The following is a 24166-nucleotide window of genomic DNA, read 5'->3' on the forward strand; positions in this document are numbered from 1 at the left end:
AACACACATTTCAGATTTTATCTTCCAGCGTCCACATGCTGGAATTTTGGTTAGTTTAAAAAGCCTTTTGAATAAACAACAAATATCTTTTTCCCAAATAAAAAGTACTCAGTAATCAAGTGAGAGTCCTTGGTCAGTGATACTCTTGCCTTTGATGCAACATGTTATAGGCTAGAATGGGACTCAAAAATTTGAGAGCAAAATCTATAAAGTCACTTCAGCATAGCACTGAGAGAATGCTATACTCTAGCAATAACAAACTAAATCAATATCCCCTTATATCATACAGCACAGCAGAACTCCTTCAGCCTGTTTTGTCTATACTGAAATTAGATACATCACTACTTATGCTAATCTCACTTTTCCACATTAGGCCCACAGCCTTGAAAGTTGTGACGTTTCAAGTATTCATCTGGGTACTTAAAAAGGTTGAGAGGTTACCCGCCTCAACTACCCTCCCAAGGTGGCTTGATAAACATTTACCTAACATTATTATTCTTTTTTTAAATTCATTCACAGAATAAGGGCATTGCTGGAGAGGCTGCCCATCCCTAATTGCCCAGAGGGCAGTTTAAGAGTCAACCACATTGCTGTCCTTCTGGAGTCATCTGTCAGCCAGACCAGGTAAGGATTGCAGTTTCCTTCCCTAAAGGTTTTTTTTCCATCAATTGACAATGGATTCATAGTCATCATTAGATTCTTAATTCCAGACATTTTTAAAAACCGAATTCAAATTCTACCATTGGCCATGGCGGGATTCAAACCTGGGTCCTCAGAATATTACCCAGGTGTCTGGATTAATAGTCTCGTGATAATACTACTAGGTCATCACATCCCCTGTAATCCAATGCTATTCCAACATTGCTTAAAAAACAATGTTATCACATCACACTGCTTTTCTGGGACCTTGATGTGCACGAACTGATCCTCCCATTTATTACTATTATGAAAAGACTTCATTTAAAATGTCTATAATTCACTTTGGTACATCTTTTGGTCCTGATGATGAGAGAGATGCTATATAGATTTATTTTCAGTCTTTACTTCGAAGTCAATCCTAAACAATTATAATAAAACCTTCAAAGTAAAGTTAGGTTAAGGCTTTCCAAAATTTTGGTGGTGCGAGATCCAAGACGCTAATAGCTGGGTGCTAATAAGTTACAACAGCTGGGCTCCCACTTTAACAAGCCTTCATTCTCAAAAGTTCTTGCTCAAGAGTTATGACAATTTTTAAGCCTCAAAATGGGGTCAACATGGGGAAAAAAAAAATTGGGAAGCAATTGCTATACATTACTCTAACTTATTTGTTACTACATCCTTAACAGAACTGTGAATATACCGACACCAAATGGACTGCAGCAGTTGAAGACGACAGCTCACTACCATCTTCACAACTGGAGATGGACTACAAGTGTTGGCCCAGCCAGTGCGTCAACATCACATGAATTCACAAAACAAAATAATGTTGAGAAAAGATGAGCTAAATACTAATATTTAAAATATATACCTGGAACTATGTTTCAAAGGACAATTCACTGAGGAGATGGCACTAGATACAACAGCAAAGTTGCACTTTTAAGGAGCAGGGAGTTTAGATGTATATGGATTTTAGTAAGGCGTTTGATAAGGTTCCCCATGGTAGGCTACTGCAAAAAATACAGAGGTATGGCATTGAGGGTGAGTTGGAGGTGCCGTCACTAGCGGTGTTCCGCAAGGATCTGTTTTGGGACCATTGCTGTTTGTCATTTTTATAAATGACCTGGAAGAGGGGTTAGAAGGTTGGGTGAGCAAGTTTGCGGATGATACGAAAGTCGGAGGAGTTGTAGACAGTGAGGAAGGATGTGGCAGGTTACAGCGGGATATAGATAAGCTGCAGAACTGGGCAGAAAGGTGGCAAATGGAGTTCACTGTAGCTAAGTGTGAGGTGGTTCACTTTGGTAAGAGTAACAAAAAGATGGGGTACTGGGCTAATGGTCAGATACTTGGTAGTGTGGATGAGCAGAGGGATCTTGGTGTCCATGTACACAAATCTTTGAAAGTTGCCACCCAGGTAAATAGTGCGGTGAGGAAGGCATATGGCGTACTGGCTTTTATTGGTAGAGGAATTGAGTTCCGGAGTCCTGAGGTCATGATGCAGTTGTATAAGACTCTGGTGCGGCCGCATCTGGAATATTGTGTGCAGTTTTGGTCGCCATACTATAGGAAGGATGTGGAGGCACTGGAATGGGTGCAGAGGAGGTTTACCAGGATGTTGCCTGGTATGGTAGAAAGATCATATGAGGAAAGGCTGAGGCACTTGGGATTGTTTTCATTGGAGAAAAGAAGGTTTAGGGGTGACTTGATAGAGGTGTACAAGATGATTAGGGGTTTAGATAGGGTCGACAGTGAGAATCTTTTTCCACGTATGGAGTCAGCTATTACAAGGGGGCATAGCTTTAAATTAAGCGGGGTAGGTATAGGGCAGATGTTAGGGGTAGGTTCTTTACTCAGCGAGTCGTGAGTTCATGGAATGCCCTGCCAGTAGCAGTGGTGGACTCTCCCTCATTATGGGCATTTAAGCGGGCATTGGATAGGCATATGGAGGATAGTGGGCTAGTGTAGGTTAGGTGGGCTTGGATCGGTGCAACATCGAGGGCCAAAGGGCCTGTACTGCGCTGTATTCTTCTATGTTCTATGTTCTATGTGAGTTACACAGCCTGGAGAATCTTCTAAGAGAAGTTACATTGCCCAGTTTGTGACTGGAAAAAGATGACTGTATTTTTGAACTCAGAGAGAGACCTGCATAAGAAGTAACTGCTCTCTCTGTCTTTCTTTGCAAGTCCTCTCAACAAAGTGTGAGTCAGCTGAAAACCATCAAAAGTCAAGCTTATCACTTAGGGAGAGTTTTTGAAGTCAATTTTCTTGGAATCTCACTGTCTGAAGCAAAGGGAATTCAGTCAATTACAGTATTCCAGGAAATCACCCCAGTGAAAGCAGTTTGTGGGTGCAGAATAATTTTGCTCTCAGAACAACAATGGGACAATCCATAATTTTTTATGAATTCAACTATTATTGACCACTGCACTTTAAACTTAACGCTGCACAGAGTTTTCATCTTTTTGTTTCTCCTTAGATTTACATGTGATTCAGTTTTATTTTTAAGAAAGTTACTGCATAATCTAAATTGCTGGTTAATAATCTTCAAACAAAGATGCAAAGAAGTTTGTTTTTCGTAACCAATTAGTCATTTTTTGTTGACTGAAGAAACCTGGCTGACTTGTTTTTAATACTGAATCGGATGGCCCGAAATCTATATATAATTGGCCATATCTCAAACCTGGTTAAAGTAAACATTTGTTGTAAGTAGTGGGACGAGACAAGGAAACAGCACACCTTAAAAGTTTTCTTTGTTAGTTCACAGACCCAATACCAGACCGTCAGACTTTTGTTAAGACAGATGTCTTGATATTTATTTGCGACATTATTAACACAGGTACAGTATCATAGACTGCACACATATAGCCTGGGTTCTGTGCTTATTAATATTATTGAACATCACATAGATGGCTTACACATAGCTGACTGACTGAAACAGATATAGATTTTCTGTCAACATACTAAGCTATGTATTTTTCAGAGCAACATAGCCCTCTGGTCCCAGTCTTTCTCACAAGAGGAAGCCCCATTTCCAAATCCACCGTATCAAGTCTCTTAGGAATCTTATATGTTTCAATAAGGTTAACCTCTCATTCTTCAAACGCCAGTATAGGCCCAACTTACCCAACCTCTGCTCGTATGTCCATTTACAAGTAGAGGAAAAAGCCATCAAATTATCCACAATTAAATAGCTCCTTTTAAAAAAAAAATCACTTGTTAAAAAGACAGGAACTAGAAAGTGGCCTATTCCAATTGAGATCATGACAAATCTTCTAGCTCAACTCCACTTTTCCCGTATCCCTTAATTCCCTGAAAGCTCAAAAATCTATCAGTCTTAATCTTGAATATACTTACTGAATGAATATCCACAGCCCTTGGGACAGATCGTTTAAAAGATTCACCAAGTGAATAAATGTCACCTCATCTCAATTCAAAATGATCTCCCCTTTATGACTATGACCCCCTGAAGTTCAAAACTCCAGATAGAAAAGACAAACTCTCAGCATTGACCCTCTCAAATCCTTTCAGAATTTTATACAAGAGGAAACAATTTCTGTTTTCAATCACCAAAAAGTGGGAAAATATTATTTTCATTACATTCATCTTATAGCATGCCTGTTCATGTTGCCAAACTTCCAATTACCTTGTTGTTAAAAAACAGGTATCATACACAAAGTTCTGAATCAACATCAAAATTAAAATGAGGAAACATCATTCAACAAATTCTATACATCCATTACTTGCAAATAAAATAAATCAGTAACTGAGAAGGGAACAATGAAGACAGATATGAAATCCAAACTTACCCAACCAATCCTACATCAGCTACAAGCTTCAAATCCATCCGTATAATTCTGCTTTGGCCTTTAGAAGGCAAAAAGTTAGTCATAAATGAACCACCACGACCGCCATGGGCTACAATAACTCGATCTCCCTTTTTGTTTAATTCACCTAGAAAATAAAAATGGCTCCAAATATCTGCACAACAAATAGCAATAAATCACAAACACTTCAATTTCTTTTTTTTTTAATTCAATTTTCTAACGATCTTCTGAAGATGTCAATACAGAGGAACCTCTATCATCCAGCATTCAATTTTACGAATTTCAGATTATCCAAACAAGATTGCAAGGTGCCGATGCTTGGCTAAACTATGTTATCCAGCATTCGATTAATCAAACAAAATACTCCCCACCCATGTCATTCGGATAATCGAGGTTCATGTGTACTTAAGTTCCCATTATTCATACATGACACTGCTAAAACTTATTGTGGGAGAAGTCGACTGTATTAATACATTATTTAATTAGCAACTATTAATGAATTAACATCTATTAGAAATGGCAGGGCAGGTGATGTGCAGCAAATGCAGAGTGTGGAAACCTCTGTGTGCCAGCATGTCCTTAGACAAACACATCTGCAGTAAATTCTTGCGGTTACAGCTCAGTCAAGTCAAGCTTCAGACACTTGACGCATCGTTTTGGGGGTTGGGGAAGAGACACCTGGTCACTTTATTCCAGCAAACAGTTACACCTCCAGGATAGGTTTTGCTGATTTGGTCAGTGAGGCAGGTGAAAGTACTCAGAGGGCAGGAGTACAAAAACCTCTAACATGTTTGACATTTTCTCAGCTTGTTTGCATGAGAGTGAAGGAGTGCAGGGTGGAACTGGACATGGCACCATGATACAGGGAGCTAGTCAAGTGGGATAAGAAGAAGGAATAAGTAGTGGGTATCAGGAACTATAAAGTGAGGAGGAACGACTCTGTCCTCTGCTGCAAAGAGCATGAGTTCAAACAGTTGTGTTATCTGCTCGGTGACATAGTTTCGGATATCTGCCCAGGGTTGAAAAAAAAAAACTTGGAAGGGAAGGGGAAGATCCAGTGGTAATGGTCCAGTCAGTACCAACAGAGGTAGAACTGGGAAAGAAGTTCTGCTGACTTAAATGAGAAGGTGCTAAATTAAAAGTAGAACCTCAAAAGTACTTTCAATTTAATACATGATCCATGTGCAAATTAGTACTGAATGAACAAAATCAAAAAAGTGGATGAGTGGCTCAAGGACTGGTGTTGGAGAGGGAGTTCCCATTTGTGGGTCACTGGCATCAGTATTGGGCAAAGTGAAATCTGTACCGTTAGGACTATCTACACCTGAATCCTCTGGGACAGATGTTCCCATGAGCCACATAACTAGAAAGTAGAGAGGTCTTTAAACTTTATTAAAAAAAAGGGTGAATGAGTAATCAAGCTTGAGTAAAAAGAACAAAGAAACTTTACAGCCCAGGAACAGGCCCTTCAGCCCTACAAGCCTTAGCCAATCCAAATCTACTATCTAAACCTGTTGCCCAATTCCTAAGCATTTGTATCCCTCTGCACCCCACCTACTCATGCATCTGTCCAGACGCCTCTTAAATGAATCAACCGTGCCTGCCTCTACCACCTCTGCTGGCAATGCGTTCCAGATGACCACCACCCTCTGTATAAAGTACTTGCTGCGTGTATCCCCCTTAAACTTTTCACCTCTCACCTTGATGAATGTAACATATGTGAAGTCAGAGTCAAGGCAGGAGAGCAACATATTAATGTGGAAAATAAATAGTTGAAAAGTGAGAGAGAAAAACAAAAAACTATACCAGCTATCTAGACTGGATACTACAAAGGTAACAAAAGAAACAAAAGTAAAGTCTCTGTATCTGAACATGCATAGCATTCAAAAACGAAGCAAATTAATCGATCATGCAGACTGAAGGGTGAATAAATGCAATCTGGTAGGCATTACAGAGATATGGCTTCGGACCTGAATATTGTCAGTACATAACATTCAAAAAGAATAAGAAACTAAGTAAAGACAGAGGGTTAACTGTCCTAATCAAAGTTCATATTGCTGCAATAGTTAGAAATGACCTTGGTTCAGATCAGGATGTAGAATTGGTTTTGGTGGAGATGATAAATAGTAGGGGGGAAAAAAGTCACTAGTTCAAGTGATCTGCAGGCTCCAAATAGCATGCAACAAGAACTATTGGGTGCTTGCGATAAAGGGACAGCAATAATTAAAGGTGATTTTAACCAATACATAACTCGGGGGGAAATAAACGATCAATAATAGTAGCTTGGATGAAACATTCATGAACTGCTTTGAGAGGACAGGAAAACTAGACTTGCTATTGTGTAATGAGGTAGCATTCGCTAATGACTTTAGAATAAAGATACTTCTAGGTAGCAGTGATGTGACTGATTTTACATTTAATTTGAAAAGGGAGAAGATGAGGTTTATAACCAATATTTTAAACTTAAACAAAGGCAAATTTTTAAGTATGGAAGTTGAGCTAGCTGAAATGAACTCAGGTATTATGCAAACAGATAAAGAAGTTGTGATACATGTTCAAAGAGTTATTTCAGAATACTCTCAGTAAGTATACTCTTACAATAAAGAAAAATTATCAGGGGGAGGACTACCATTTGTGAATAACTAAATAAGTCAAAGCAAACATCAGGCTTATAGAAACAAATCTTATAACTGAGACAAGATGAGTGGCAGGTCAGACAAATGGTCAGAATATAAAGAACAGCAGAGGGACTAAAGATTAATGAGGTCTAATAAATTAGACTGCAGAGGAAGCTACCTAGGAATGTAAAAATAGAGTTTTTAATAAGTATTTAACAAAGAAAAATGTAAGTGAAGGGAGTATTGGTCCCCAAGTGGGTGAGAATGGTGAGTTAATATGCTCCTCTATTAGAATAGCTCCTCCAGCTTTTAACACAGCAGCAAGAAGAGAGGGCAGAGAGAAGCAAGGGCTGACGGGAAGGATAAGTGTTTCTTTTTTAGGTGGGTGTGAATTGGTCACACCACAGATTAGAATTGCTGAGGGAAACAGTGAATAGGTGACCAAAAGGCAGAGAAAAATAGGAAGGCAGTGCAGGTGTCCCCCTGAGGTCATCTCCCTCCAAAACAGGTATACCATTTTGGATACTGTTGGTGGAGATGGCTCACCAGGGGAGAGCAGCAGTTGCCAGAATCATTGCATTTTGGCAGGCTCTGCTGTTCAGAAGGGCAGCAAAAAGACTCGTAGGGCCATAGTCATATGGGATTCTATTGTAAGGGGAGGATATAGGTGGTTCCGTGGCCAAAAATGAGACTCCCGGATGGTATGTTGCCTCTCAGGTGCTCGGGTCAGGGATGTCACCGATTGGCTGCAGAGCATTCTGAAAGGGGAGGGTGAACAGCCAGTTGTCGTGGAGGCACCATTGATATAAGTAAAAAATGAGGTGAGGTCCTGAAAGCAGAATTCAGGGAGCTAGGAGAGAAATTAAAGAGGAGGACTTCAAAGGTAATGATCTCAGGATTGCTACCAGTGCCACGTGCTAGCCAGGGTAGAAATGAAAGAATAGGCAGGATGAACATGTGGCTTGAAAGATGGCATAGGCGGCAGGAGTTCAGATTAGTGGGACATTGGGACCGGTTCTGGAGAAGGTGGGACTATTACAAATTGGATAGCCTACACCTGAACCAGACTTGAACTAATATCCTTGGGGGAGCTTTTGTTCCTGCTGTTGGGGACGGTTTAAATTAATGTGGCAGGGGGCTGGGAACCAGAAGAGAAGACTAGTAGACAGTGAGGTGGCAACTAGAGACTTGAAGGAACAGGATCATGAAGCTGGTATTACCAAGGGGAAGAGTAGGCAGAGAGCAGATGAACGCAAAGGAATTGGTGGTCTGAAGTGCATATGCTTTAATGCAAGTGGGTAAGGCAGACGAACTTAGGGCTTGGATTGGTGCCTGGGAGTATGACTTTATTGCAATCAGAGACATGGTTGAAGGAAGGCCATGATTGGCAACTAAATGTTCCAGGATACAGATGCTTCAGACAGGATAGGGAAGGAAGGAGTCGCATTGCTGGTCAGGGACGATATCACGACTGTGCTAAAGGAGGACACTATGGAGGCTTGAGTAGTGAAGCATTATGTGTAGATCTAAGAAATGAGAAGGGTGCAATTACATTGTTGGGGCTGTACTACAGGCCTCCCAACAGTGAGCGTGAGGTAGACGAACAAATCGGTAAACGGATTATGGAAAGATGTCAAGAAAACAGGGTGGTGGGGATTGGAGATTTTAATTTTACCAACATTCACTGGGATACACTTAAGTGTCAGAGATCTGGATGGGGCAGAATTTGTAAGGAGCATCCAGGAAAGTTTTCCAGAGCAGTATGCCAATAGTCCAACTAGGAAAGGGACCATAATGGACCTGACGTTGGGGAATGAGCCAGGCCAGGTGTTAGAAGCTGCAGTGGGGGATTTCTTTGGGAATAGTGACTACAATTCTGTAAGTTTTAGAATACTCGTAGACAAAGATGAGAGTGGTCCTAAGGAAAGAGTACTAAACTGGGCCAAAGCCAATTATATCAAAATTTGACAGGAGCTGGGAAATATGGATTAGGGGCAGCTATTTGAAGGGATGTCCACATTTGATATGTGGAGGCTTTCAAAGATAGGTTGAAGATAGTGCAGGATAGGCATGTCCCTTTGAAAACAAGGGATAGGAAAGGCAAGATTCGTGAACCATGGATGACAGGAGAAATTGTGCAACTAGCCAAGAGGAAAAGGGAAGCGTACATAAGGTCCAGGCAGCTAAGAACAGAATGGGCCTTGGAGGAATATCGGGAGAGTAGGACCAATCTTAAACGATGAATCAAGCTGGCTAAACGGGGTCATGAAATAACTTTAGTGAGCAGAATTATTCATATATAAGAAGCAAGAGGGTAACTCGAGAAAGGGTTGGTCCACTAAAGGATAAGGAAGGAAGGTTGTGTGTCGAACCTGAGAAAATGGGTGAGATTCTTAATGATCACTTTGCATCAGTGTTCACTGAGGAGAGGAACATGATGAATGTTGAGATTAGAGATAGACGTTAGTTTACTCTGGATCACATTGACATAAGGAGGGAGGATGTGCTGGGTAGGCTAAAGGATATTAAGGTGGACAAATCCACAGGATCGGATGGGATCTATCCCAGGTTGCTAAGGGAGGCAAAAGAGGAAATAGCTGGGGCCCTGAGCGATATCTTTGTAGCATCCTTAAACACAGGTGAAGTGCCGGAGGACTTGAGAGTTGCTAATGCTGTCCCCGTTCAAGAAGGATAGTACGGATACAGACCAGTGAGCCCAACGTCAGTGGTGGGGCAAGTTGCTGGAGAAGGTACTGAGGAGTAGGATCTATTTATATTTGGAAGAGAATTGGCTTTTCAGTGATAGGCAACATGGTTTTGTGCGGGGAGATCATGCCTTACTAACTTAATAGAGTTCTTTGAGAAAGTGACCAAGTTGATAGATGAATGAAGAGCTGTAGACATCATATAAATGGTCTTTAGTAAGGTGTTTGATAAGGTTCCCCATTGTAGACAAATGGAGAAAGTGAAGCCCCATGGTGTGCAGTGTGTGTTAGCTAGGTGGATAAAGAACTGGTTGAGCAACAGAAGACAGAGAGTAGTTGAAGGGAGTTTCTCGAAATGGAGAAAGGTAACCAGTGGTGTTCCACAGGGATTAGTGCTGGGATCACTGTTGTTCATAATATACATAAATGATCTGAACGAGGGCATTGGTGGTCTGATCAGTAATTTTGCAGATGACATGAAGATTGGTGGAGTAGCAGAAAGCATAGGAGACTGTCAAAGAATACAGGAGAATATAACTAGACTGGAGAGTTGGGCGGAGATGTGGCAGGTGGAGTTCAATCGGGCAAATCTGAGGTGATGCATTTTGGAAGGTCTAATTCTAGAGCGAACTACACTGTAAATGGAAAGGCCTTAGGAAAAGGTGATGAGCAGAGAGATCTGGGAGTTCAGGTCCATTGTATTCTGAAGGTGGCTACACAGATGGATAGAGTGGTCAAGAAGGCATATGATATGCTTGCCTACATCGGACGGAATATTGAGTACAAGAGATCGTAGGTCATGTTAAAATTGTACAAGACTTTGGTTCGGCCGCATTTAGAACTCTGTACAGTTCTGGTCGCCACCTTATCAAAAGGATGAAGACGCTTTTGAGAGGGTGCAGAGAAGGTTTACGAGGATATTGCCTGGGATGGAAGGTGCTAGCTATGAAGAGAGGCTGAGTAGATTAGGATTGTTTTGATTGGAAAAAAGGGGGAACCTGATTGAGGTCTACAAAATCACAAAGGGTATAGACAGCACGGATAAGATTTTTTCCCATGGTGAGGGAAGCAATTATGAGAGGTCACGCATTCAAGGTGACAGGAGAAAAGTTTAAGGGGGATACATGCGGGAAGTACTTTACACAGAGGGTGGTAGGTACATGGAACGTGATGCCAGCAGAGGCTGTAGAAGCAGGCACGGTAGATTCATTTAATCTACGTCTGGACAGATGCATGAGTAGGTGGGGAGCAGTGGGATACAGCTCCTTAGTAATTGGACGATAGATTTATACAGTGGATTTGGATCGGCACAGGCTTGGAGGGCCGAAGGGCTGTAAATATCCTTTGTTCTAACAGTAAATAATAAAGAAATGGCAGATGTAATAAATAAATATTTTGCTCTATATTCACCATACAGGGTATAAAATACAATCCAGTATAACTGCAAATCAAGAAGTTAAAGGAAAAGTGAAACTGGTGAAATTATACTCATTAGAAGAGCAGTACTGAGTAAATTATGGAGCTGCAGGTTGTTAAATCTCGTGGTCTTGGTGGACTTTATCCCAGAGTCTTTAAAGAGTTGGAAAATTAGGTTGTGTTTGTATTGGTGTTAAATTTCCTAAATTCATTAGATTCAGGAAAAGTTCTATAAGTGTTGTGTTTCTTCATGCATTGGAATTCACAAATAGATTTCATTATGATTAGACTTAAGACTATAATTTATACCACGTATATACTGAAAGTACACTAACACTAATGTTTTGTATTAGCACAATGCAGAGAAAATAGCACACAATGAAGTTTGTTAAAAGATATTTTAACAAAGCAAAAGAACTATTTGTACTTAAAAGCTGGTATCAAGCCTGATCAATTTTAAAAACAGTCCTCACCTATTACCTGCCCATCATCATTAGTGATTGAAATTCCAACTGGAGCATGAATTTCACAACCATTTCCCTTTACTCCCTTAAGTGATCGAATGCTAGAAATTGTAAAGAAAAAAAGCAAAGTTAGAGCATGTGCTATTTTATTATTCAAAAAGCTTGACTTTTATTTCTTAATTTTAATTGCTTATTGCATATAGATTGTGCAAACTAAATCAGTAACAATACCATAAAGGAGGAATTCATGGAGTTTGTGTGGGATAGTTTTTTGGATCAATATGTTGAAGAACCAACAAGAGAAAAGGCCATCCTAGCCAGGGTATTGCATAATCAGAAAGGAATTATTGACAATCTAGCAATTCTTCATTAGGATTGAGTGCCGTGGTTGATTCTGAGATGAAGGCCCTGAATCTAAGTAGAGAAAACTAAGATGGTATGAGGTGCAAGCTGGCTTTGATAAATTAGGAAACGTTATTTAAAGGGATGATGGCACTTAGGTAATGGCAAACATTTAAAAACTGTATGGAGGAACTACAACAACTGGTTATTTCTGTCTAGAACAAAAATAAAATAGGAAAGGTGGTCTGAACATGGCTATAAAGGGAAATTAAGTGCAGCACTAGATCCCAGGAAGGAGCATACAAAGTGGCCAAAGAAAGCAGCAACCAAGAATTGGGAGCTTTAAATTTCAGCAAAGGAGAACAATGAGATTGATTGAGAGAGGAAAATCATCCTTTACAGTCAGACACAGAGGAATTACATCGGTGAACACAGAGATAGCAGACCAATTAGATATATATCATGATTCGGTCTTCACAAAAGAGGACAAAAACAACATCTCAAAATGTTGGAGAACACAGGATCTGGAGAGAGGGAGGAACTGAGGTCAGTATTAGCAGAAAAATGGTGTTGGAGAAATTGACGAGACAAAGGCCAATAAATCCCCAGAACTCAATATCCCAGAGTAGTTAAGGAGGTAGCCCTAGAAATAATGGATCCAATGGTGGACATCTTTCAAGATTCTATAGACTCTGGAACAATTCCTATGGATTGGAGGGTAGCTAATGTAACTCCACCATTTAGTAAAGGAGAGAAAACAGGGAATTATAAACCAGTTAACCAGATATCGGTAGTGGAGAAAATTGTAGACTCCATTATAAAAGATTTAATAACAGAGCACTTGGAAAATAGTAACAGGATTGGGCAGAGTCAGCATATATTTACAAAAAGGAAATCATGCTTGACAAATCTACTGGACCCTTTTAAGGATGTAACGCGTTGAATGGATAAGGTGAAAGCAGTGATGGAGTTTCGTTGGAAGGCTTTTTGAAAGGTCCTACATAAGAGATCAACATGTAAAATTAGAGTGCATGGGATAAGGGTAGTATACAGAACATAGGATACAGAACTGGTTGACAGGGGGTTGGAATAAATTGATCTTTTTCCAATTGACAGGCAATGACTAGTGGGCTTTAGGAACCAGTGCTTGGACCCCAGCAACTCACATTATAAAATACTGATTTAGATAAGGAATAGAGCAGAGGATGGATACCTCATAAAACATATAAAATTCTAACTGGCCTAGACAGGGTAAATGCAGGAAGGATGTTCCTGATGATCAGGGAGCTCAGAATCAAGAGTTACAGTTTAAGGCTATGGAGCAGGCTACTTGGGATTGAAATAAGGTGCAATTTATTCACCAAAAGAGCTGTGAGCCTGTGGAATTCCCTACTGCAGAAAGCAGTTGAGGCCAAAGCACTGCAAGTTTTCAAGAAAGAGTTAGATGTTGTTCTCAGGGCTGAAAGGATCAAGGGGTATGGGGAGAAAGCAGGAACTGAGTTAGATAATCATACTGAATGGCAGAACAGACTCAAAGGGCCAAATGGCTCTCTCCTGCTCCTTTTTTCTATGTTTCTACGTTTACTGCTTGAGTTCAGTATTCTAAACTAAATGATCATTGGAGGGAACACAGTTTTTAAGGCATATTAGTACTTGTCAAAACTGCCTTTTCAGCCATTGCATTCCAGATAGGATTTCCCTCACTTTAATTTTATCATATTTATACTTGTCTTTTAAGAAAATTCTTTCTGTACATCCAACTCTATTTTCCTTTACCATTTCGGACATTATTACAATTGAAACAATTATCAAGTTTCCAAAGGTTAAAGCAAAATATGCAATTTTTTTCAATCATTATGTCCTTGAAGATGTCAACTTCTCAAATTTAATGGATATCTTACTTAATTTAAGACTCAGGTTCCAGTTCTTGTTCGACATAAACTGCAAAAATACATTGTACTCATATTACCTCAAACACATAAATGAAGTAGAAATGATTTATTTCAATGAAAACAAATTACAAAGTTATAGTAGAATTTCTATGAAAGTAACTTAAATTGAGCTGAACTCTCCCGGCCATTCATGGCATCATTATATCTACTCCATAACAATAGCTGAAACTTAATTTCAAGCAGACAGTAGGTGAAATAATAAATCAAATACAGCTACTTAGACTACTTTATCTGTACTGACATCTAAAATATTACAGTGCATCATGTATAGATCTGTTTAAAAGACTATTTCCAGAAACTAACACTTTTCCTCCTGTCTTCAAATTTATAATTTACTTCTAAGGTTCACAGCAGGCCAGCATTACACCTCTGAGGGACACATTTTCATATTTTAATCAAGAAATAACTGCAAGCAAGCTATTTTAGCCACTGCAAAAAAAAAAAGGTCTTAGGTGTTGTACTAAATACAGTAAAGGCTATGTTCCAACAATCTCCCAGCTTCAATTCTAAGTATTTGTGCTAAACAGCCATACTCCTAGGCAAGCTGCAACATTGGTATTGACATGACAAAACAGAAAAGGACAGAAACCTATCCACAAAAAAAAAGAACATAATCAATCAAAATCAGCCATTTTGTGGCCCATCACTCTACTCTGGAAGCTTACCACGGTGCTGGAAGCTGTTATCAATAATACTGTCAAGCAGCATATGCTCATTACTAACCCACTCACAGAATTTCAGTTTGGGTTCCACTGGAATATTTAGCTCCTGGTCTCATCACACTTGATCCAAAACATGGACATAAGAGTTGAATTCAACAGGTCAAGTGAGATTGACTTCCCTTGACATCAAGATAATTTTTGACCTGGAACGGCATCTAGAAGCCCAGGCAACTTGAAGTCAATGAGAGTTAGAAGAAAATCTCTCCACTGGTTTGACACACACCTCGCACAAAGGAAGATAGTTTAGGTTGCTGAATATCAATCATCTCGCTGTAGAACATTGCTGCAGTAATTTCTCAGGGCAGTTTCTCAGATCAACCATTTAAGCTGCTTCATTCGTGAGCTTCCCCACGCCATAAGGTCAGAAATGGTAATATTTGCTAATGACTGCACAGTGTTCAAACATATGCAACTCTTCACAACGAAACAAGTCATGCATCCATGCAGCAAAATCTGGACCACTGTTAAGTTTAAGCCAACTAGTACTGTGTAACATTCTCACTACACAGTTATCAGGTAATAACCATCAGCGATAAGCCAGAGTTGAACCATTTTTCTTGGATGTTCAACGGAATTTGTCATCTCCAAATTCCACATGACCAAAATCCTGGGGTCAACACTGACCAGAAGCTGAACTGGACCAGCTGCATAAATTATAATAGTGGGGCAAAGGCAGGGAATTCTATGAGAAGTAACTCAGCTTAGGACTCCCCATCATATCATCTACAAGACACAAATCAGGAACATGATAGAAGCTTTTACACTTGCTGTGTGACAATATCATCATGCAACAAGCTTGATGTCAGCTAGGACAAAGCAGAGATCTTGAAGGATTGTAAGGTGGAATTATATTCATAATCTAAAAAGAAGTCCAGTAATGTAGAATGAAGCAGTCAAAATTGTGTTGATGTACAATTTATTTCATTAATATTACAAAAGAAAACATTTAATATAAATACAATTGCTAGGCAAGAGCTGCCGGTCATTGACAGCTATATGAAATAACATTTTCAACATTTTAAATCACAGTTCATAAATATGCCCAAATCATATAAAAGGGAAGAATCAAGCCCATTTGAAGTGGTATACTGTGATTAGTAGGGCAGAGTTTGAACTTTTAACCTTAAGCTTATTGCTAAATACTCCAGTTATGAGGTCTTTTCACAAGTTAACATCATACCTGCTGTTAGCACCAACACCAGCCACAAAACGTTTACTTGGATATTTATCCTTGATCTTTTTTAAGGACATTCCATCTTGCGCTACAACCCAGACGTCACCACCTTTACCACCTTCACCCCCAAGTCGAAGAAGTCCCATTCCACCACTCCCGCCACGAACATAAATTCTGAGATTGTCAATAAAGCTGCCATACTACAAAATAAAATTATTAGAAAGAAAACACTGAATAATGCCTCCCAAATACTGCACAGACTGAAATTTATTCAAATCTTTGTATTAATATTTAGCAATGGTCTACATGATAAAAGCAATCAAATTAACAGCTTCTAAGAACCAAAAATGCCCTTTTTAATCAAGAAATTGATGTTTACTTGTGGAAATATTTTAACTGACACATCACACAAAGCTACTAATGTAAACATTATATGCAGAACACATTGCAAGCACGTTTCCATCTCAAATTATTATGTGGAATGTTAACACTCTGTAGCCAAATTAAGTGCCACAAAAGATGTAGGTATGTAGGGTCTGGTGGAAAAGTATTGATTGCTTTGCTCTTAAGTGTCATAATCCAGTAAATGTTTTTAACTTCCAAGTTAATCAATTTGGAAACAAATTGCATTTATATTCCAGATGGATTAAAAAAATGTTAAACTTCAAAATGAATTTACTGATCATACTGCAGCTCAATTTTGAAGTGTACGAGACCAGTTGGACCAGTCTGTGTTATTCACATTAGTTGTAGCATTTTATTTTGTTACTACATTACATTGCATTCTGGAATAATATTTTTATCATAGAAAGAAATGCTCCAAGATGCTTCACATATCTGCATGAGAATGTTAAAAGTTTGGTCAAAGAGATAGATTTTAAGACAGCACTCAACATGAAGAGAAGTAGAGCTTAGAGTCATAGGTCATTGAAGGTACAATGGTGAGGCCATTGCATGAAGCACAAGAGGCCAGACTCAAAGAAACAGAATGCAAATGTGAAATGTAGTACCAGAGATAATTAGAGATATCGGGAGGGTGTCAGCCAAGAGGGATTCAAAATAATGAACATAACATTTAATTTGAAGGAACAAAAACCAATGAAGCTCTGTATGACAAAGAGGTGATTGCTTAGCACATTTGAAAAATGATATTTTGGTTGAGCTGAAGTTAAGCATCCTAAAATGCTTCATCTATTCTAAGCAGGTCACTGTTGTAATTTAGGATCAGGATCTCAAGGATTCAGGTCATGGGGCCACCCAAAAGAAAGAGCAGTCAAATTTAACAGGGGTGAAAGCATGCAGGTGGGTTTCAGTGGTAGCTGAACTAAAGGAATAACCAAGTGATGTCACAGAGGAGAAATAGATGATTTTTGTGATAGGAGTGTTAGGTGGTGGAAGCTAAGCTAAACATGTTACAGTCAAAAGCAAATATTTGAGAGAAGTCTGCTTCAACCTGGGACAATATCTGTGTTGGAGGGAGAGGCGGAAGGATAAAATTGTTAAACTAATAGTTTTACCCAATTCATGCTGTGAAAATCCTGTACAATTTTTATTGGATCTCCTCTATTCCAATGGAAGATGGCCTAAGACCTCCTGATAGCCACAGATTTTTCCTATGCCAAGAGCAAAGTCCTAACATGTGATGTAGATGAACCCAAGTGCAGGTCAAAGGCAACACAGGTTTGACCTGTGAATTTCACAACATAACTAATGGCTGGAGTCATTGACATGCATCCATGAGGCAGAACTTGGTGGATACCACACTCAGACGGGGGGGGGGGTCACGCCACAATTTGGGGGGCAAGTAGGCAAATGAAGAATGAGTGACCACCAGACAATCCAAGAGTGCCAGGCAGGTATTGCAGCACTCCCCAGAGATTCCATTGCCTAATTGGTTTTACATTCCAGATACTGGTGAGTGCCAGAATTGCTCAAAGGTGTGCAACATGAGCTGAGTCCATGGGTACTCCAGGGTAGTTGTAGAGGGAAGAAAGACAATGGGCAAGACAGCAGTTCTTATAGCGGATCCTTTAGTTACAGCAACAGACAGGAGTTTCTGTGGCCTGCGATGTGAATCCAAAATGGTTTTAGGATTTGGGTCGTGGATGTCATAGAATGATTGCAGCTCATTGTTGCAGCAGGTCATGGTCTACACTGGAACCAAAGACAGAGGTAAAAAGAGAAATGTGGTTCTGCCAACAAAATTTTTATACTTAGTTCCTGAAATTAACAAGTAGGACCTTCAATTTCTAGATTACAATTGGTATCATGCACAAGTGAGTACTTAAAAAGGAAGAAAAGACAGATTAATTTGTGGCTGGAAAGATGGTGCAAGAGAGAGATCTTTAGAGTCCCAGGACACTGGGACCGATCTCAGATTAGTCGATGGGCTGCATCTGAACAAAGCTAAAAGTAAGTTCCTGTGGAACATTTTACTCATGCTGTTAACTAATTTAGCAGGTTTGTGAGAACATGGAGAAAGTACTAGAGAACTACAGAAACATAGAAAGAAAAGCATCAGAAATGCACTCAGTCATTCGAGCCTGCTCCACAACTCAATATGGCCATGGTCGATCATCCAACTCAGTATCCTGTTCCCACTTTCTCACTATATGGGCGCCAAGGTGGCTCAGTGGTTAGCACTGCTGCCTCACAGTGCCAGGAACATGGATTCGATTACAGCCTTGGGTGATTGTCTGTGTGGAATTTGCGCATTCTCCCCATGTCTGTGTGGATTTTTTCTGGGTGATTCAGTTTCCTCCCACAGTCAAAAGGTGTGCAGGTTAGGTGAATTGGCCATGCTAAATTGCCCATAGAGTTCAGGTAGGTGTAGGTTAGGTACATTAGTCAGCGGAAATATACAATAATAGGGTAGGGGGAGTGGGTCTGGGTGGGATACTCTTCGGAGGGTTGGTATGGACTTGTTGAGCTGAATGGCCTGTTTGCACACTCTAGGGATTCGATTCTATTCCCTTAGATCCCTTTAGCCATAAGAACTACATTTATGCCCTTCTTAAAAAACTGTCAATGTTTTGTCCTCAACTGCTTTTTTGTGATAAGAATTCATAGGCTCGCCACTCTATGAGTGAAGAAATTTCTCCTGATCTCAATCACAAATACCCTAAGGCTATGACACCTGGTTCTGATCTCCCCGATAATCAGGAACTTCTTTCCTGCCTAGTCCTGTTAGAATAGAACAAAGAACAAAGAAAATTGCAGCACAGGAACAGGCCCTTTGGCCCTCCAAACCTGTGCCGATCAAGATCCTCTGTCTAAACATGTCACCTATTTTCTAAGGATTTGTATCCTTCTGCTCCTTGCCCATTCATGTATCTGTCTAGATACATCTTAAATGTTGCTATCATGCCCGCCTCTAGCACCTCCGCTGGCAATGCATTCCAGGCACCCACCACCCTCTATGTGAAGAACTTTCCACACATATCTCCCTCAAATATTTCCCCTCTCACCTTGAACTTGTGACTCCTTATAATCGAGTCCCCCGGTCTGGCAAAAATCTTCTTGCTATCCACCCTGTCTATATCTCTCATGATTTTGTAGACCTCAATCAGGTTCCTCATCCCCCAATCTCCATCTTTCTAATGAAAATAATCCTAACCTACTCAGCCTCTCTTCATAGCTAGCGCCCTCCATATCAAGCAACATCCTGATGAACCTCCTCTGCACCGTCTCCAAAGCATCCACATCCTTCTGTTAATGTAGCAACCAGCACTGTATGCAGTATGCCAAATGTGACCGAACCAAAGGCCTACACAATTGTAACATGACCTACCAACTCTTGTACTCAATGGAGGAGCACCCTGTATGCCTTCTTGACCACCCTACCAACCAGCGTTGCCACCTTCAGGGTCCAATGGACCTGAACATCCAGATCTCTCTGTATATCAATTTTCCCTAGGGCTTTTCCATTTACTGTACAGTTCAGTCTTGAATTGGATCTTCCAAAATGCATCACCTCACATTTGCCTGGATTGAACTCTTGCAGAATGTCATACACGTCTACAAGATCCCCCTTCATTCTTCTAAATTGCAGTGAATAGAATCTTAACAAATCCAGTATCTCTTCATATGCCAGCCCTGCCATCTCAGGAATCAGACTGGTAAACACTCACTGCATTCTCTCCACAGCTGGAACATCCTTCCTCAGATAAGGAGACCAGAACTGCACACAGTACTCCAGATATGATCTCATCAAGGCCCTGTACAATTCCAGCATGATATCCCTACTACAGTAGTTGAATCCTCTTGCTTTAAAGGCCAATATACCATGTGCCTTCTTCACTGTCTGCTGCACCTGCAGATATAGAAGGACATCCAGGTCTCCTTTCCTTATGTATTGCCATTTAGATAATAATTTGCCTTCCCGTTTTTGCTACCAAAGTGGATAACCTCACATTTATCCAACTTATACTTCATCTGCCATGTACTTGCCCACTCAATCAGCTTGTCCTAAAGTAGTAAAGCACCTCTGCATCCGCCTCACAGTTCACCCTCTCATCCAAATTTGTGGTGTCTGCAAACTTGGAGCTGTTATATTTATTCCTTTCATCAAAATCATTATTATATATTGTTAATAGCTGGGCTCCAAACACTGGTCCCTGCAGTGTCCCACTAACCACTGGTTACCATTTGGAAAATAACGTATTTATTCCTACTCACCAGCCAGTTCATTACACGATAATCTTTTAAGGAGGATCATATGAAAAGCCTTCTTAAAGCCCAAGTAAACCACATCCAATGGCGCTGCTTTATTAACTCTACTCATTGCATCCTCAAAAGATTCCTGTAGATTTGTCAAGCAGGATCTCCCTTTTGTTCATCCATGTTAACTCTGCCCAATCCTGTCACCATTTTCCAAGCCCTCTGCTGTTAAATCTTTCACCTGCACATCCACCAATGTCATTTACTGTATCCATTGCTCCCGATGCAGTCTCCTTTACATGGGACAGACAGGATGCCTTCTCACAGAGCGCTTTAGGGAACATCGCCGGGACACCCGCACCAATCAACCCCACCACCCTGTGGCTGAACATTTCAACTCCCCCCCCCAACAACTCTGCCGAGGATATGTAGGTCCTGGGCCTCCTCCACCGCCACTCCCTCACCACCTGCTTGGAGGAAGAATGCCTCATCCTCCACCTCGGGACACTCAATCCCAGGGCATCAATGTGGACTTCACCAGTTTCCTCATTCCCCCTCCCCCCACCTTACCCCAGTTCCAACCTGTCAGCTCAGTACCATCCTCATAACCTGCCCTACCTGACAATCTTCCTTCCCACCTATCCGCTCCCCCTCCTCTCTGACCTATCAACTTCAAACCCACCTCCACCCACCTATTGTACTCTTGGCTACCTTCTCCCCCCCATCACATCCCCCCTCCCATTTATCTCTCCACCCAGGTGGCCCCTGCCTCATTCCTGATGAAAGGTTTTTGCCCGAAATGTCGATTTTCCTGCTCTTCGGATGCTGCCTGACCTGCTGTGCTTTTCCAGCACCATTCTAATCTAGACTGTTAAATCTTTTATGATGAGCCCTAGCATTCTCTCTACTACTGATATCAGACTAGTAATATCAGAATGTATTAAATAATAAGGGCAGCAGATAGCACAACAATAGAAATTGGCATATCAATACGTGCAGTCAGAGTAACACAGAAAGTAATGAAGTCAAAATTAGAGTTACATTGCACGTATTTGAATGCATGGGGGATAATTAGTAATACTGGCAAGTTACAGGCAAAGATTTCTATGTGAGATTATGATGTTGTGGCATGAACTGAGATGAGATTCAAGTGGGGTTGGAAACAGTGTTAAATATTCTCGCTTACAAGGTGTTTGGAATAGTTTAGAAAAGAATAAAAGGAGAAGGGGAACATCGTTCCATGTAATTGATAGACCACCCAATGGTTATAAAGATATAGAGTAACAAATCTGCTCAAAAATTACAGATAGGTGCAAAATAGTTATAATGCGAGATTTTAATACCCGGATATAGACTGAGATAGTGAAGTGTAAAAGTCAGGGAGGAGCAAGCATTTTAGACTGCATTCAGGAGAATTTCCTGAATGCGTATAGTGCAAAAGGCAAGGAGATACTGTTCTTGGAAATAAGATGGGCCAAGTAGAACAAGTGTCAGAGAAGGAACATTTTGGAAGCATAAAAGATATGAGTAGGAGACCATTCAACTCCTTGAGCACTGCTCCACCATTCAATATGGTTATGGCTGATCATTAAGCTCAAATACCTTAATCCCACCAAGCCCCAATATCCCTTAAGCCATAAGAGCTTTATTTACCTCGTTCTTATGGCCTCAACCACATTCAGAAAAAGATCCATTTATTCCTATTCTTTGTTTGCTGTCTGCTAATTAACTTTCTACCCACCTCAGTACACCACCCCCAATCCCATACACTTTAGTTTTACACATAATCTCTTCTATGGGACTTTGCCAAAAGCTTTCTGAAAGTCCAAATAAACCATATCTAGAGGCTCTGCCTGATCAACTCTACTAGTGACAATGTCTTAAAAGGTTAAGGATAATGGTGGAAAATGACAAGAACAATTCAGAGTAAAAATAAATCAATTGTTTAGAAGCCATCTTCGACATGGAGCTGGGCTGAAAAGGCAGGAACCAAATGCTGGCAGGAAAAACTGTCGCTAATCAATGGGCTACATTCAGAAAGAATTTGTATTGGGTACAGACAAAGTACATTCCCTCAAATGGAAATGGTAGGGCAATCAAAACGAAATCCCTCTTGATATGAAGGAGATAAAAATTAAGTTAAGGAAGAAATAGTGCTTACAGGACAATTGTCAGGCAGAAAATACAATTGGGAACCAAGCTGAATACAAAAGCTTCAGAGGGAGATCAGAAAGCAAATGAGAAGAGAGGTTATGAAAAAGACTGTAATCACATACCAGACAATCTAAAAGTCTTCTAAAACACATCAATAGTAAAAGAAAATGTTGGGCTGATCAGAGACCAAAAAAGGGATTTACATGTACAGGCAGGAAGCATGGCGAAAGGACTGAATGTAGATGCTTCTCAGGCCATGGTAACCAAGGAGGAAACACAGACTCTAAAATGGTTTAAAATTGTCAAGAAAGTATCAGATAAACTGTTGGTACTTCAAGTTGATAAGGCAGCAGTACAAGATTTGATGCAACCAAAGATATTGAAGCGAACAAGAGCAGAAATTGCAGAGGCCCTGAAAAATATCTTTCAAGCTTCCCTCATGTCAAGTGGTAAAGGACTGGAGAATTGCAAAACATTACTCCCTTCTTTTAAAAAAAATGGTTCAGCAATGACAAGCAAGTCAGCTTAACTTCAGTATGGGGAGACTAGTAGAAATATTGTGAGATAGAATTAATAGCCAGATGGATGAATGTGTGCTGATTTGACACAGCCAGCATGGATTTTTAAAGAGAAAATCACATGCAACTAACTTTCTGGGGCTTTTTAACAGCTAACAGAGTTTGAGGTAAATTGCTGTTAATATAATGTACATCGAATTGCAAAAGGCATTCGATAGAATGTTGTACAATAGACCTGTGAGGAACATTACAGATTATGGAATGAAAAGGACAGTCACAACATTAATACAAATTTAGAAGAGAGATAAGCAGCAGCATAATGATTAGTGGGCATTTTCCAGTGTGGAAGAAGGTTTGTGATGGATTTCCTTTCACATCAATATTGCTCTTTCTGATAGAAAATACTTAGCTGGTGTGTGGGGAACAATTTCAAAGTTTGCAAAAACTTTGCTGAGTTGTAAACTGTAAGGACAATGTAGAATTTTGAAATTCTACATTGATACATTGGTGTAGTGTGCAGACAGGTAGCAGATGAAGTTCAATATGGTGACATGTAAGAGAACATGAAGAGATATTATAAAGGATACTGTTCTAAAGAATGTGAAAGGATGGAAATCTGGGTATATATGTACATAAGTCACTAAAGGTACCTGGTCAGGTGGAGAGAGCTGTTAATAAAACATACAGTATGTTAGGTTCATTAATGGAGGACAGAGTACAAGAGCAAGGGGATTATGCTGCACCTGTATCAAACACTAGTCGGATCTAGGAAAAAGTGAGGACTGCAGATGCGGGAGACCAGAGTCGAGAGCATGGTATTAGTCGGACTTAACCTGGAGTATTATGTACATTTTGGGCATTACATGAAGGGCATGAAGAGTGGCAGAAGAGGTTTACAAGAATGGCTCAGGGTTGAGGTAATTCAGATATGAAGAAAGACTGTACTTGTGAAGAGACAGCTTTCCTTAGAGAGGAAAAGGAA

At 40.2% G+C, this 24166-nt stretch overlaps 1 protein-coding gene across 1 annotated transcript in view; it reads right to left on the reverse strand.

The window, feature by feature from the left end:
- The window catches only part of gtpbp10 (GTP-binding protein 10 (putative)), a 54563-nt gene that overhangs the window by 29911 nt on the left and 486 nt on the right, over nt 1-24166 (reverse strand). Inside the window, exons 2-4 of the mRNA XM_043690355.2 lie at nt 15860-16053; nt 11673-11764; nt 4443-4587 (exon numbers count right to left, since the gene is read on the reverse strand). Coding sequence (XP_043546290.2) covers nt 4443-4587; nt 11673-11764; nt 15860-16053 — 431 coding nt within the window. The remainder of the gene's footprint in view (nt 1-4442; nt 4588-11672; nt 11765-15859; nt 16054-24166) is intronic.

The sequence above is a fragment of the Chiloscyllium plagiosum genome, unplaced genomic scaffold (assembly GCF_037043375.1).
Source record: "Chiloscyllium plagiosum isolate Xiang-an unplaced genomic scaffold, Cpla_swu_hap1 HiC_scaffold_5, whole genome shotgun sequence".
Lineage (NCBI taxonomy): Eukaryota > Metazoa > Chordata > Chondrichthyes > Orectolobiformes > Hemiscylliidae > Chiloscyllium > Chiloscyllium plagiosum.